This window comes from Anguilla anguilla, chromosome 1 (genome assembly GCF_013347855.1).
Source record: "Anguilla anguilla isolate fAngAng1 chromosome 1, fAngAng1.pri, whole genome shotgun sequence".
Lineage (NCBI taxonomy): Eukaryota > Metazoa > Chordata > Actinopteri > Anguilliformes > Anguillidae > Anguilla > Anguilla anguilla.
The window spans coordinates 19254536-19267395 of NC_049201.1; the positions used below are offsets into that span (position 1 = coordinate 19254536).

Sequence of the window (12860 nt, forward strand, 5' to 3'; positions counted from 1 at the left end):
CCCCTACATCTGAATGTTAATATAGCAAATGTTAAACTGTCACAAAGTAGTACAGCTCTGACAGCGCTCTCTAAACATTCCTGAACACAATAGCATGAAGGAAAACAACTTTTGTACCATCTACTTAATGTAACAAATTCCAGAAGGAAATCACATGGAAACACCACACTGTGATGTGAACTCAAAGACTAGCGACCGGTAAAATCGGGATTATACATATGGTTGCCTCAGGAAATCCCTATTCAGTCACAGACTCGAGCAGTAAACTACAAATGTTCTTCACCGTGCTGGAAGCTTCAACTAATCCCACACCAAAAAAAAAAGAGCAACACGTGCATCTGAACTGCTCAGAGGCCTCTGCTACTTCGGAACAGGCTGTGGAAAAATAAAAGCAAAACTCGCTACTGGACGGCTTTCAAGTCCGAAAAAGGCGAATCACGGAGCAGATTTATACCGAAGGTGAAATCCTGCAGTCTGGTGGAACTAATAAAACTCACATGGGCCGTGCGTGGCACAAGCGCCTGGCCTGATGCAGCAGGGACGGGGTCGTGCGACCGCAGAAGCACAATGTTTATTTGCCGCCGTTGTGAAAACAAAGACGGCGGGGCGAGATTGCACCAGCGGCGAAGGAACGCGAGGCGGGATTGTGAAAAGTCCGGAGCCCAACCCGGTAAACCCACGGCTGCGTCGCCGCGCGCAGCAGCTCCGGCTCGGGCTCGTTTGGGGGGGGGGGGGGCGGGGGAGCTGGAACGGAGGAGAGGGGACACGCCTGAACTGCTCCAGCCAGAAACGTTAAAAAAAAACGAGCCCGCTAACGGGAAAGGAGGAGGAAGAATAAAAAACTGGAAAGCAGTCACGTGCACAAACAAACAACCCCGTGTGTTTTTCTATTATTTTTGCGACCAAAATTTCCCGAGAACTTACTTCGGCTGTAAAGTGCTTCATGGGCAATTACAACTACCGTTAACTATTCTCTTAATGCAGTGGGCTAGAAATAAAACAGCAAGGGGGGGGGAACAACACGACTGACTGATTTTGGCTGAGGGAAGCAAGGCCTGACTGTCCGAGACTGACACACTCACCCCTCCGGCTCTGGGACTGTGCTGATTCACCCGAGCTCGTGCAGCCGTTACTGGCTTTGGGCCTTCGGCTTGCTGTTCCCAGGAAGACGCTGGCAGATTTGTTTTTCTGCGTGTAGAACGTCAGGACTTCCTCCAGATCGCTTTCGCTGAGCAAAGAGCGGAGGACACAACTATCACGTGACAGTTTCGCTTTCGGTTAGCTACGTCATCTACAGTTAAGCGACGGCCGCCGCTCGATGGCCTGAGTCAAGTCTGAATCACCGGTACCTTGTACATTCACACGGCGAGGGAGGAGCCTGGCTCACTAACCTGGCCTCAGCGACAAACTGCTGAAAAATATCTGGGTCAACGCAGTGCTCCTCGTCTTTGAGCTCTTCCATTTTCTTGACCATCTGCTCCGTCTCCTGGGAGGGGAGGAACAAGTTGAAAGAAGCGGAGGTTGTTCTCCAGCCAAGCCTGGTCCAGCTGGACGCTTCCACGGACCACGTAAGAAGGCCCTGAAGAAGTGCAGGAAAGGTCCGTTCGGACCTTGGCACCAAACTGAGGCGCCACCCAGCTCCTAACCCAGCTTAGCTTGATGTAAAAGACAGCAGTGAGCCCAGAAGACAATCCAATGCTATAAGCTTATGCTAGCTGCATTTCCTTTGCAGTTGGCTGATGTTCATTTGTATCTACAAGTGACAACATATTAAATTAATGTTCAAACCAGGCCAGGAAAGCGTGGCTTAACAGCTATGAAGGCAAAATAATGAATAAATACAAAATGTGGCGGTTGGTTCAGATTAAATTATTGACCATGAATCATGCACCAACGGAGATGCACTGTTTTAAAGGTTGGCCCGGAAAGTTCTTATTGTTCATGTATGACTACAGACACTTAGATTTAGCAAGTTACCCCTATGGTTTCATGTAGGAGCGCTGTAATATTACAGCGGACGAGTTAAAGGCAGGGGAAAAGCACACGGGGCGTGAGCGCTCGGCACCTTGTTGTAGCAGTGGAGGAACTCCCCCAGCTGGTGGGACAAGATGCGCCGCCGGTCCGGCAGCGGCAGCCGCCGACTGGGCAGCACCATCCTCAGGTCCTGCCGCAGGTTGCCGGCGGCACGCTTCAGGAAGCGGATCACCAGCTCCTGAGGGCGGGAGAGCAGAGGATTCTGGGATGCCGCTTCAACTGGCACTCCACAGGACAACCTCGTCGCCCCAAGCAACGAGCCAGAGGTCACCGCCACGCTCAAATTACCTTTGTTGTCCTTTATGGGCTTCACAATCAAAACACTTCTACTGAAACTTTCACTTACTTTGGACAGTGAAGCTAGCGGGCGTTAGCTACTCCGCAGCGCACTCCAAAATCAGAGGAATGTAATCAACCTCACGTGCGAGTGGTTTAGTGCAGTTCAACAGAAGTGAAAGAAAAGGTAGTAAATTTCCTTCATAAAGGTTCAGTTTTCCTTTCCAAAGGTTTCAGATTCCTTTGTAGAAAATTACATTACAAACCAGACCTCCTTCACATCCATCCTTTTTGAATCAGACTGCTGAGGAGCACATACCTTTTTTTCGCACTGAGGAGAGAAATAATTCAGTCTTTTTTTTCCACTTCCACTAAGTCTGTATTATATTTATAGCTTTTTTTTCATGTGCACACTCCCATAGTTTTTCTCCGCTGCACTAAAAAAGGAATAAAATTAACTGCTGTTTGACTTCTGTTACTTGTGTATATCGAAAATACAAAAGTAACTGGCACAAGGTGAGAAATTAGAATTGTAGAATTATCTCTGATCTTGGCTTGCTTTGAAGGACATAGAATGCTAGTAGGTTTTTGCTGAATTACGTTCTCAGAAGGTTCAGTAATTGGGCGTTCCCTTTAATCATAACTCATCTACATATAATGCAAAAATATCCCACAATTTGCAAACAAATATGAGTTCCAAATGAAACACTTCTGAAATAAACTTTGGTTTCCATAATAATCATATCACACCAAGGCGTGATATGATTCAGTTCTCTCCGTAAGGCAGAGAACGAATGCTTGTCATTCCAATGTAACCAGAACATGATTTCCGACAAAAACAAGTGTCAATGCAAAAATGTATTCTTACAATTTTCCCACAACCCTATCCACATATGTTTAAAGCTTCATATGTTTTTATGTGGTTTCAACCCAGGTCACATGAGTAACACACTGTGAACACTGCAGAAGGATGCAGATAACAGTTAAAAGTGGGGTCTGTTTTCTCTATCCGATAGTTCCTGAGAACACTTTGATTTAAGTGGTTACCATTTGGTCATCGTCCTTCTCTGGCCAGGCTGAGCTGCCGTTTCCTCTGCTCTCTGCCAAGAGTCTCATCTGAACTCGGTGAAGGAAGGAGGAGAAGGCCATACGCGCCTGTACTTTACTGCAGACAGAGAGGGAGAGGGAGGGAGGGAGGGAGAGAGAGAGAGAGCGGGAAAGGGAGGGAGGAGGTGGAAAGAGATAGAAAAAGCATGAGGTGGAGAGAGAGAAAGACGGAGGGAGAGAGAGAGGGTAGAAGGGGGGGAGGAGACAGGGGGAGGGAGAGGAGGGAGGAGGTGGGAAAGAGAGAGAAAAAGCATGAGGTAGAGAGAGAAAGAGAGGGAGGGAGGAAGAGAGAGAGAGGGAGAGGAAGGGAGGAGGTGGGAAAGAGAGAGAGAAAAGCATGAGAGGTGGAGAGAGAGAAAGAGAGAGAGAGGGAGGGAGTGAGAGAGAGAAAGCTTGAGAGGTAGAGAGAGACAGAGAGAGAAAAAGAGAGGGAGAGAAAAAGAGAGGGAGAGAGAAGGAGGGGAAGAAGGTGAGAGAATAAAAGGAGCAAGAGTGGCCAGAAAAGTATGGTAGGGGGTGGATTATTTTGAAAAGAGAAAGAGTAGGAGGGGCAATAAAAAGAGGGGAAAAGAGAAGAGATGAGGGTTGAGAGTCAAAGAGATGTACACAAGTAGCAGGAACTCTGAAACAGTCAAAGTGGACCAGCCGTGTTACTATAAAAAAAGTTACTATATAATGGTATACACTCCATCCCATAAGAGAGAAGACTTTCAGAGAGAGCTTCAGGTGTGGTCCAGGGCACACATCTCACAGGGAGTACATCATGATAGCGGCTCCATTTAGCTGCACCAGTAAATTACAATCATTATTTCATCACGCTGGCATCGTGCCTAAGGGCCTGGTTTCACAGCAAGGAATATTTCCCCTGGAAAGCCTCCACTTCCCACCAGAAAATAAAGAACTATGGCTGTCAGTCAGCTCATATCAGACATTCAAAAGTAACCTTCGCTGGCGACGCACACACTGTTTGTCATATCGAGAATTCTGCGTGAAGATGGAACGCAGTCAGGTACAAATCAAATTCAGCTGGGGTGTAAGAGTACAGGACTCATCTCCTTGGCAGCGAAGGTATGAAAGATTGTTTTCATGTCCTGAATGAACCTGGAATTACTAGTACTAGTGCAATGTGGAGAGGGAAAATGTTTTGAAAAAGCTGTCAAAGACAAACAATGACACACTGTGCTTTAATTGCCCAGGTCCTTCCACAACTCTGGCAAAGTAGAGCGGAATTTCTACAAACTCAGACTTGCCATTATAATTTCTCCCTCCCAATTAGAATTTCAGACATACTTTAAAACAATCAATTGGAGACTGGTGTCTTTGTCACAGTTATGACAGGAGCATGCAATATTCATTAATGTCACTGTAAAAAAAAAAAAAAAAAAAAGTATTTTTACAGGCTTGTTGCAAAACACATGCTGGTGGGATGGCTTTCAAGTTCTTCCAAAAATCCAAAACAAAACAGAGAGAAGAGCCTGACTCCTGCAGTTAACATGCTAATTAGGGACAATGTCTCCAAAATGAATTTTATGCTAACAAACGGAATTCCCCGGCTCCAGAAAGACCCACTTTGATTTCCTGCACTTGGTAAATTAAGTTTACATCAAGAGGACACTCTACTCTCCAAGAGGCAAACAACTCTGATGGATAAATAATACTTGAGTAGGAAAAGGGGCCAAATTCAACCCTGATGCTGGCTTTTGGCTGACGGACAGCGAGCCTCCCCCCGTCAGCACTGCAGCAGAAGCTGGAGACCGGCAGAGAGGCCTAGCGGACGAGCAGAAGCCTGGGGCTGGCACTGACCTGAGATTCCAGCCCTGCTGCAGGATCTGCAGGAGGTTGATTTTGGGTTTGGGCTGTGGTGGGGTAGCAGGCCTGTGTTGGGTGTCACTTTGCTCAGCCTCTTTGTGGGGCTCGTTGAGTGCCTCGGGGGGAGAGTCGGACTGCTTTTTTTCGGGCAGGGGCTGAGCAGTTTTCCTCTTCTCCTCTTCATCCTCCTCTTCCTCTTCTTCCTCAGCTTCCTCATCATCAGTACTCTCCGGAGAGGGGGCCTTGTGTCCTCTGGCTGGGTTATAGAAGTGATTTTGAGGTTACCAAAGCTTACATTACTTTTCGGGCCCAATATAATACTAAACTTCACAAAAAGGGGTAACTTAACCAGGGCTATTCACACTTGTGCCTTTCTGGACCAAACGCATTCAAATAAAAGCAGGGATTTTGAAGACCGCAGAGTTAGAACCAGAAGAGTAAATAAAACTATCTAGAAACATCCGGCCGGTTCCTGCAGCCAAAGAGACCCTGGCTGTGAAACTGCACTCAGTCAGCAGGGCCAAGACTTCCCCCTTCCCCCCTTCCCCCCTTCCCCTCCTCTCCTCTCCTCTCCCCCCTCCCCCTCCTCCTCCTCCTCCCCCCTCGGCCTACCTCCTCTCCTCTTTCCGGGGGCCGAGCGCTGGGCGAGGTGGCGTCGCCTCCGCTTGCGCGCCTCCAGGGACGGCAGTTTCCGCTCGTACTGGATTGCGTGGCGCGGGGCCTCCACCTGCAGCAGCACGCTCCCGCTCAGCCCGCTCCTGAGGGGCAGCCCGGCGCAGAGAGAGAGAAAAAGAGCCTTCAGGGCCGCCCCTCTGCAGGCGAGGGAGGGCTGCCGCGGCAACGATAACGGCGTACGGGGGGAAAAGAACACTCAATGCGGTCTCCAAGCCAGAGCCACTGTCCCCGGCCTGAGATCCGTGTTTTCATGTGCATGTGTTTAGTTTGTTATTACTGAAGTATTCTGTGCTTTTAACGTGCTTTTATCTTCTAGCCCACCTCCCCTTCCCTTAAGTGGCTTTTGTCGCTTGTCAGGCCGCCATTGTAAATAAGAATTTGTTCTTAATGACTTGCCTGGTGAAATAAAGGTGAAGTAAAATAAAAGATGCGGAGCAAAAAAAGGAGGGAAAAACCACGTGCCAGGGGCCAAAGTGGAAACCGTCTTCCCTGCCCAGACCACGGTGTGTAACGCTGACACTCAGGGTGCGGGAGATGCATAAACGGGCTCATAAACGCTAATGTTTTCTGTCTGAGTTCTCAACTGCAGGAGCAGAGTTTCCATTTTCACGAGACACGGAATCCTCTGTTTTTATGATACGTTTTCACCGTAATCGGAATGTTTGAGACGTCCAAACAGCTGCCACATAGGCAGTCTGCTCCCACTGGAAAAGTTTACACGCTTAAAACTAACGCTTCTTACAAACGGTTACTCAATCCCAAAGTGCGTTTTAATTAGCGCTCTTTTCCTGAAAAACCCGCCGGACGAGGCCAGCGTTGTTCTTACGGAGGTCCGTGAAAATGCTCACCGTTCCGGGAAAAGCCTGGTGGCCAGCATGCAGTTCATCGATGTCTTGTACTCCAAGTATCCGCTGCGGGAAAGAGGAGCACGTCATGCGATGACACGAGGACAACGAGCGCAGCGCGCCATGTTGAGTTTACAGCCGTCTCCGTCAGATTCTCTCCATCCCGGGGGGGGGCGCGCGGCTCGCAGCGTAAACGCCGTGATTGCTTTTACAGCGATACCCTGGTCACGACCGTCGTAATGCCTCCCTAGTCTTTCCAAGAATATGGCGCAACGCGCAAAGAAACTAAATCCCCAATATACAAACACAACTATAAAGCCAATCAAGCAGCAAATCCCTCATCGGTGCCCTGGAATATTTAGCACGCAAGCCAATTTCCCCCCCGGTGTACTCAACCAAATCTTGCATAATCATAGAGGGTTCTTCTCCCTCGCGAGCAAACAAAGATAAATATTTCCATTGTTCCGGAGGCAGCCAGGCTGCTGTCGTGCAAACAGAAGTCAGCGATGACAGCGCCTATTTGGGATGACACAACAGCAGTCTCTCCTTCGCTGGATACAGCCAAGGATTGGAAAGCTCCAGCATGGGTCTGATTTTGATCGCTTTCCGTGCATATCTTCAGTGACGACAATCACTCTTGCAATTTCTCAAGTGTTCTCATAATCAAAATCCATCGTTATGGCATCTACGTGCTGAGTAAGAAAGGCATCCCATTCTCAGCCCCTGACCTACAATTTATCCAACACACATGCAAATAGGATGACACAGCTCTCACCGACAGTCATGTCCTATGTCAGTGCAGTAGGAGTGCCCTAGCCCCCAGCAACCAGCAACCCATCACTGGTACTGATCCCATTTACCAGGTCAATAGGGCATGCGTTCTTACCTGTACTTACACCAAGTCTACAGAGAGCACCTTCACCTGTACTGACCCCAGGTCTGTGCCGTGGTGAAGACTTTCCTGTACTGATCCCAGGTCTGTGCCGTGGTGAAGACTCACCTGTACTGATCCCAGGTCTATGCCGTGGTGAAGACTCACCTGTACTGATCCCAGGTCTGTGCTGTGGGGAAGATGCGAACAAACCCGCCTCTTCTTTCGTGCTCTTCTTTTATACGCGTCAGCACCTTCAGCTTATATGGACATACATTGAGAAGAGAGATAAATGAGTGGGATGTAATGTCGCACAACACGGCAGTTTTATGGCAGCAGCAACTCGGGGATATGAGAGTTTTCATACCAAATCAGTAAATCAGAATATTTATATACCACCTTTCATACAAGTAAATGCAGTTCAATTTGCCTTCCATACAAATGCGAATGTAATCGACAAGAAACAATGTAAAAGAAGAATACATAAGTAAAACAATGGAGGCTAGTGCACACCAAAATTTAAGATACAATTCAACATAAAAATGTTTAAATAAATGGAAATAAAATAGATAAATACATATATAAAAAGTTCCCAAATAAGATACAGAAACCCAGATAAATAATGAAACAACCACAATGTCCTATGCTGAATTAAAACCTATAGCCCTCACCAGGCACAGGGAACTACTGGATATACCATGAAAACAGGTTAGCTTCCATTCTCTCTAAACCAAATTTGAGTTCTGTCCTCTCCAAAATTCAGTCTCATCATTTCCTGGCCAAAGACACAACGTTTTGTCTCTTTCCTCCTCTTCAACGGACTGGTCGCAATCGCAGTTAGGCTGGCCTACAATAAATCTCAACCTTGATGGCAAACCACTGCCTAAAACTTACTGTAACTTGGATAAAACTGAGATGCTGTACTTCCCAGCCAACTCCTCCCCCGCTTGACCTTTCACTCACCCTAGACGGCACCACAGTGTCGCCCTCAGCATCTGCTTGGAATCTTGGAGCGGTGGTGGACAGCAAGCCGTAGCTCTCTGAGAATACTGCAATGGTATGTCGGGCATGCAGATTCCTCCTGTACAATATCCGGAGAATCTGCCCCTGCCTCATCACCTACTCAACCCTGCTCTTAGATCAGGCTCTGGTCATTTACCTGTCTGGAGCACTGCAACTCCCTCCTTGTCAGTATCCCTGCATCAGACCTCTATACGGCTGAACCAGCACGCTTGCGCACACCTGACCTATGACCTCCTTTTCACCTCCCTTCTCCTGTCCCTCCTCACGCTATCTCTAATGGCTCACATCAAATTCAAAACCTTGGCCTCAAAACCTAGGGTGCCTCACACCCACATGCCAGCACTTCCTGGTCCCGTCTCTTCTGGCCTCCCAGTGGTGGAATGAGCATACCACTGCAGTCAGAAGAGCAGAAACCCTACCCGTCTTCCAACGCAAACTGAAGACCCATCTCTTCAGCCTGCGTTGTGGCTCCGCCAACCTTCTTTAGCTATCCACTCACTTTCTTTTTGGATTTCTTTCAGGAGTATGTTATTGGTACAGCGGTGTAAAGATAGTTTATCCATATTGTGGCATTGACTTTTGTTTACAACACTAATTGTTGGTTAGTTCGCTTAACTTAACGGTGCACTTTTACATTCTTGCTAAGTGACTGTAATGTAACGTAGCGTAATGTAGCGTATTACCTCTTCTGAAGTCAAGCCAAGAGTGCTGTCTCCTTTCCTCCCCCCTAGCTTCTCCTTCAGTCCATTGGTGTCAGCATCATGAGCGGAAATGGGTCGTGGGCCCTTGAGGACAATTGTGACGTACACACTGGTTACACTGCCGCACCATTGGTGCACATGTGAATGTTTAAAGACGCAGTTGGTAACTTCTTTAGAAAGATATCTGGGAACGGTCATGTTTCACTGGTAGCAATCTTAGAAAGAGCTGCTGTGAGAAAAATCCAGCACCATTACTTCATTTGGCAGGTTGGAAGAAGGAAATGTTTGTCAGCGTTATCTGTGTGGTAGGTGAAGTTACATAGTTTACCTAGGCTAGTTAGATAAACTAACGTTACCTGTCAGATAAATCACGTTAGCTAGAACCCTGCTTGCCAGTTGTAGCCAGTCAACAATCAGTTATTGTCTATATGGACAGACTGCAATGGGGTCCTGTATCAGGGCTAAGGCTGCCCTAACACATGCTCTGCCAGATAACTGACTGACTTAGCAGCCTATTATACAATTACAATAGCGTGAGATGACGTTAAATTGAAAAACATAATAATTAGCCACTGTAACGTTAACCAACAATAGTTAAACACAGTCTGCGCAGAGTATATCATAGCCCCAATTCGGTACTCCATTGAACGTTTTATAATAGGAGCATTTGGACAGCAGTCATCTGTAGAATTTGGGCTTGGTGTATCAGGTAACTGTTTGTTAGTAGAGGTTAGTCTTAGCAGAGGTAGATGTTAGTCTGGTGCAACAATGTACATATATAAAAATTTTGCTAACGTTATCTTTTGCGAACCTTCATGGAAAATAACTTTTGACTAGCTAATGAACATAGTAAATCCATAACTTCATTAGCTACAGAACTGACTGAGTAAATGTAAAATGTTTTATTGCATTATCGGTAAAGATTCCGTTGTTTCACCTGGACTCTTGGAGTTGACATTATGCCACTCACTATTCCTTGTAGCTAGAAACATTGATGCACGGTCATGACAAGCAGTGTGTGTGTGTGTGTGTGTGGGGAGGGGGGGGGTGTCTCTTTTTCACAGCATTGCAACCGCTGAGAATGTTACCAAATGCAGCTTTAAATACTTACAATAAGTTACTAATTCATCGGCAGGTCTGACTGACATTCAACTCTAGTTCCACACCAAAAATGAATGAGATTCATCCTTATTAGTCTTTCTCCCTCGAAACAGGCAGACATGAAACTAACCAATCAAACCAGCGGAATTGTGACTGGACAACACCAATTTTATATTCAGAGAACCCAGACATGCCACAGCTTAGTCATAACAATTAGTCGCAATAAAGATCACTCAGCATGCAGTACAGTCTCGCTGGCCACCACACACCCAAGTGTGGGTGTGGGTGGAACATTCGATTGCACCAGTGGAAAACTCCTACAGTTCAAAAGAACTGAGGTGCTACCATATTCAGTAACATGAAATATTCCTCCCATGAGAAGCTAACATTTAATGCTCCTTAAAAAAAGAGGGGGTGGGGGACTCTGCTCAATAAATACTGCATTTTACTTTAAGCTGGCATTCCAGCTCTCCCCCACCACATACGTGCACGGATGAGTGACAACTCTGGCAGGCTGGTTTGAGCGGGAGCCAGGATACAGGGCATAACCCTACCACATCGCATATAGATTTTGTCATCTAAATAACAGGCGAATTACGCTTAATTTGTCTAAATGGTTTAGGGCTATTATGGCAGCCAGAGACTGATGACTCTTAATCCTTATAATAATCCTAAATGGTGGTCCCAATCAAAGCTTGTGAATAACAGACGGGTTATTCATAGGTCTCTGGCCTGATGCGGTGGGACCTGCGGACAGGGCCAGTTACCAGGGCTGTCACAGGTGCGTTATGAGCTTCCGCCGCGTAGGTGGAAAGCGGCCTCTCTCTCTCTGACAAAAAAGGCTGCAGCTGATCTTCCTGTCAATGATGTCATCTGAATCTCTTAACCGCTTCACGCTGTCCAAAACCTAGCTTTGTTCATCCAAATGGCCATGCATCCAAAGGGCTTATTGAGTTTAGGTTTAGGGAAAAAAAATGGAAGATCAAATCTATTGTTTTAAATCAGTATGTCAGAAAAGTGTACTTGTACTAGGTTTCACTGAAGTCTGAACTTCCATCAGTTCATTTCTCCTGATTGGAGATTAAACCACCACTTTGGCTTCCTTACCTGTGATGAGACGCGTGGAGATTGAGAGCAGGAGGAAAGAGAAAAGAAAAGAGATGGTGTGATTGCGTTTCCACAGACAAAATGGTTGCTTACCCCTTTAATGCTGCCAGCGCCTGGCTGCGCAGACGAGGGACGCTAAAGAACCAGGGTTCGAGAGACAGAGAGACGAGCATCAGCTGCCAACAGCCTGCCACCATGACAGGACGAATACACAGAAATCACACACACATATCCTACACTCGACAAACGCTCAAACAGGCACACGCAAACAGAATTTACACACACTGGGTGAATCATAGGTATCCATTCACAAAAACAAACAGAGAATCTACGCTTCGCACGCTGAAGAAGAAAGCGCACACAGAAGGGTAATCTTACTATTCACACAGAGACACGCAGCAAACTCCCCCGGCCCTGGAGCCGAAAAACTGTCTGGGCTCAGCGCACACTGACAGAGGCGGAGCAGGAAAACGTCCTGTTTGATAATCTCCCCCATCAGATCCCAGCCCAAGCCGGGTTCAGTAGTTGACTCCAGTGGGCCAAGCGCATTAGCTGCTGCGGCATCATTAAGCAACGGGGCCTAGCGAGAGCATTAGTCACTTGATTAAAAATGATAAAATAATAATTCACAGAGCACGGCGCTCGCGGGGATGATGTCACCCCCGGCTCTGTAACTGCATTAGCAGTTGTTTTTCATGAGAATCCTTTTCCATGGGGCCTCAAATTGAGTGCAACGCATCCACGGCGAGCGGGATTAAGCCAGCGCTGGGAAACGCCGCCTCGTCGGCCAGAGCCGTGCGTGACTTGGAGCCATCAGCGCCGTTAGCTTAGCTGCGGGTGTAACGTTTCAAAGAGAGAGCTCGCCTATGCGAGAGAGGGGGGAAAGAAAGGACTTACCTGGCATTTCTGGGCCTGGTACCTGAAGCCCGGGTCGTGAGCAGCTCGACCGGGCCGGGGATGGCGAGCCAAAGGGTTCTGACAGGGGAACCCTGGAGGGAAAAGATGGCCGTCACTGATTTCACACACGACACACCGCATTGACAGAACCCGACAAGCTCGTGCCACATTTCAGCGAATCCGCAATTAAGAGGCATCAGCTGGAATCGAGGGATCGCAGCCCAGGGCTTGTTTGCGCTCCCCGTTCCAAGTCGTCAGGTAGGAACAGAGCCTTTAGCTGCGCGCCCGTCAAAAAGCTGGCAATTACCGCTAACGCATCTGATGGGTTACTGACAGCAACACATGAGGAAAAAAATGAATGCTAACAGCGTGCTGTCGTTATTAACAAGGCCGGGACGCGGCCCAAGCGTTATC

General features: G+C 47.5%; 1 protein-coding gene across 2 annotated transcripts in view; it reads right to left on the bottom strand.

Moving 5' to 3' along the window:
* The window catches only part of ttll5 (tubulin tyrosine ligase-like family, member 5), an 85913-nt gene that overhangs the window by 46928 nt on the left and 26125 nt on the right, over window positions 1–12860 (bottom strand). The window contains exons 15-25 of one of the 2 annotated variants that reach the window (XM_035415447.1): window positions 12447–12538; window positions 11643–11684; window positions 9324–9425; window positions 7786–7877; window positions 6750–6812; window positions 5839–5984; window positions 5221–5482; window positions 3358–3475; window positions 2066–2212; window positions 1392–1486; window positions 1083–1228 (exon numbers count right to left, since the gene is read on the bottom strand). In XM_035415447.1, coding sequence (XP_035271338.1) covers window positions 1083–1228; window positions 1392–1486; window positions 2066–2212; window positions 3358–3475; window positions 5221–5482; window positions 5839–5984; window positions 6750–6812; window positions 7786–7877; window positions 9324–9425; window positions 11643–11684; window positions 12447–12538 — 1305 coding nt within the window. The remainder of the gene's footprint in view (window positions 1–1082; window positions 1229–1391; window positions 1487–2065; window positions 2213–3357; window positions 3476–5220; window positions 5483–5838; window positions 5985–6749; window positions 6813–7785; window positions 7878–9323; window positions 9426–11642; window positions 11685–12446; window positions 12539–12860) is intronic. The other variant, XM_035415453.1, reaches the window with a different exon arrangement.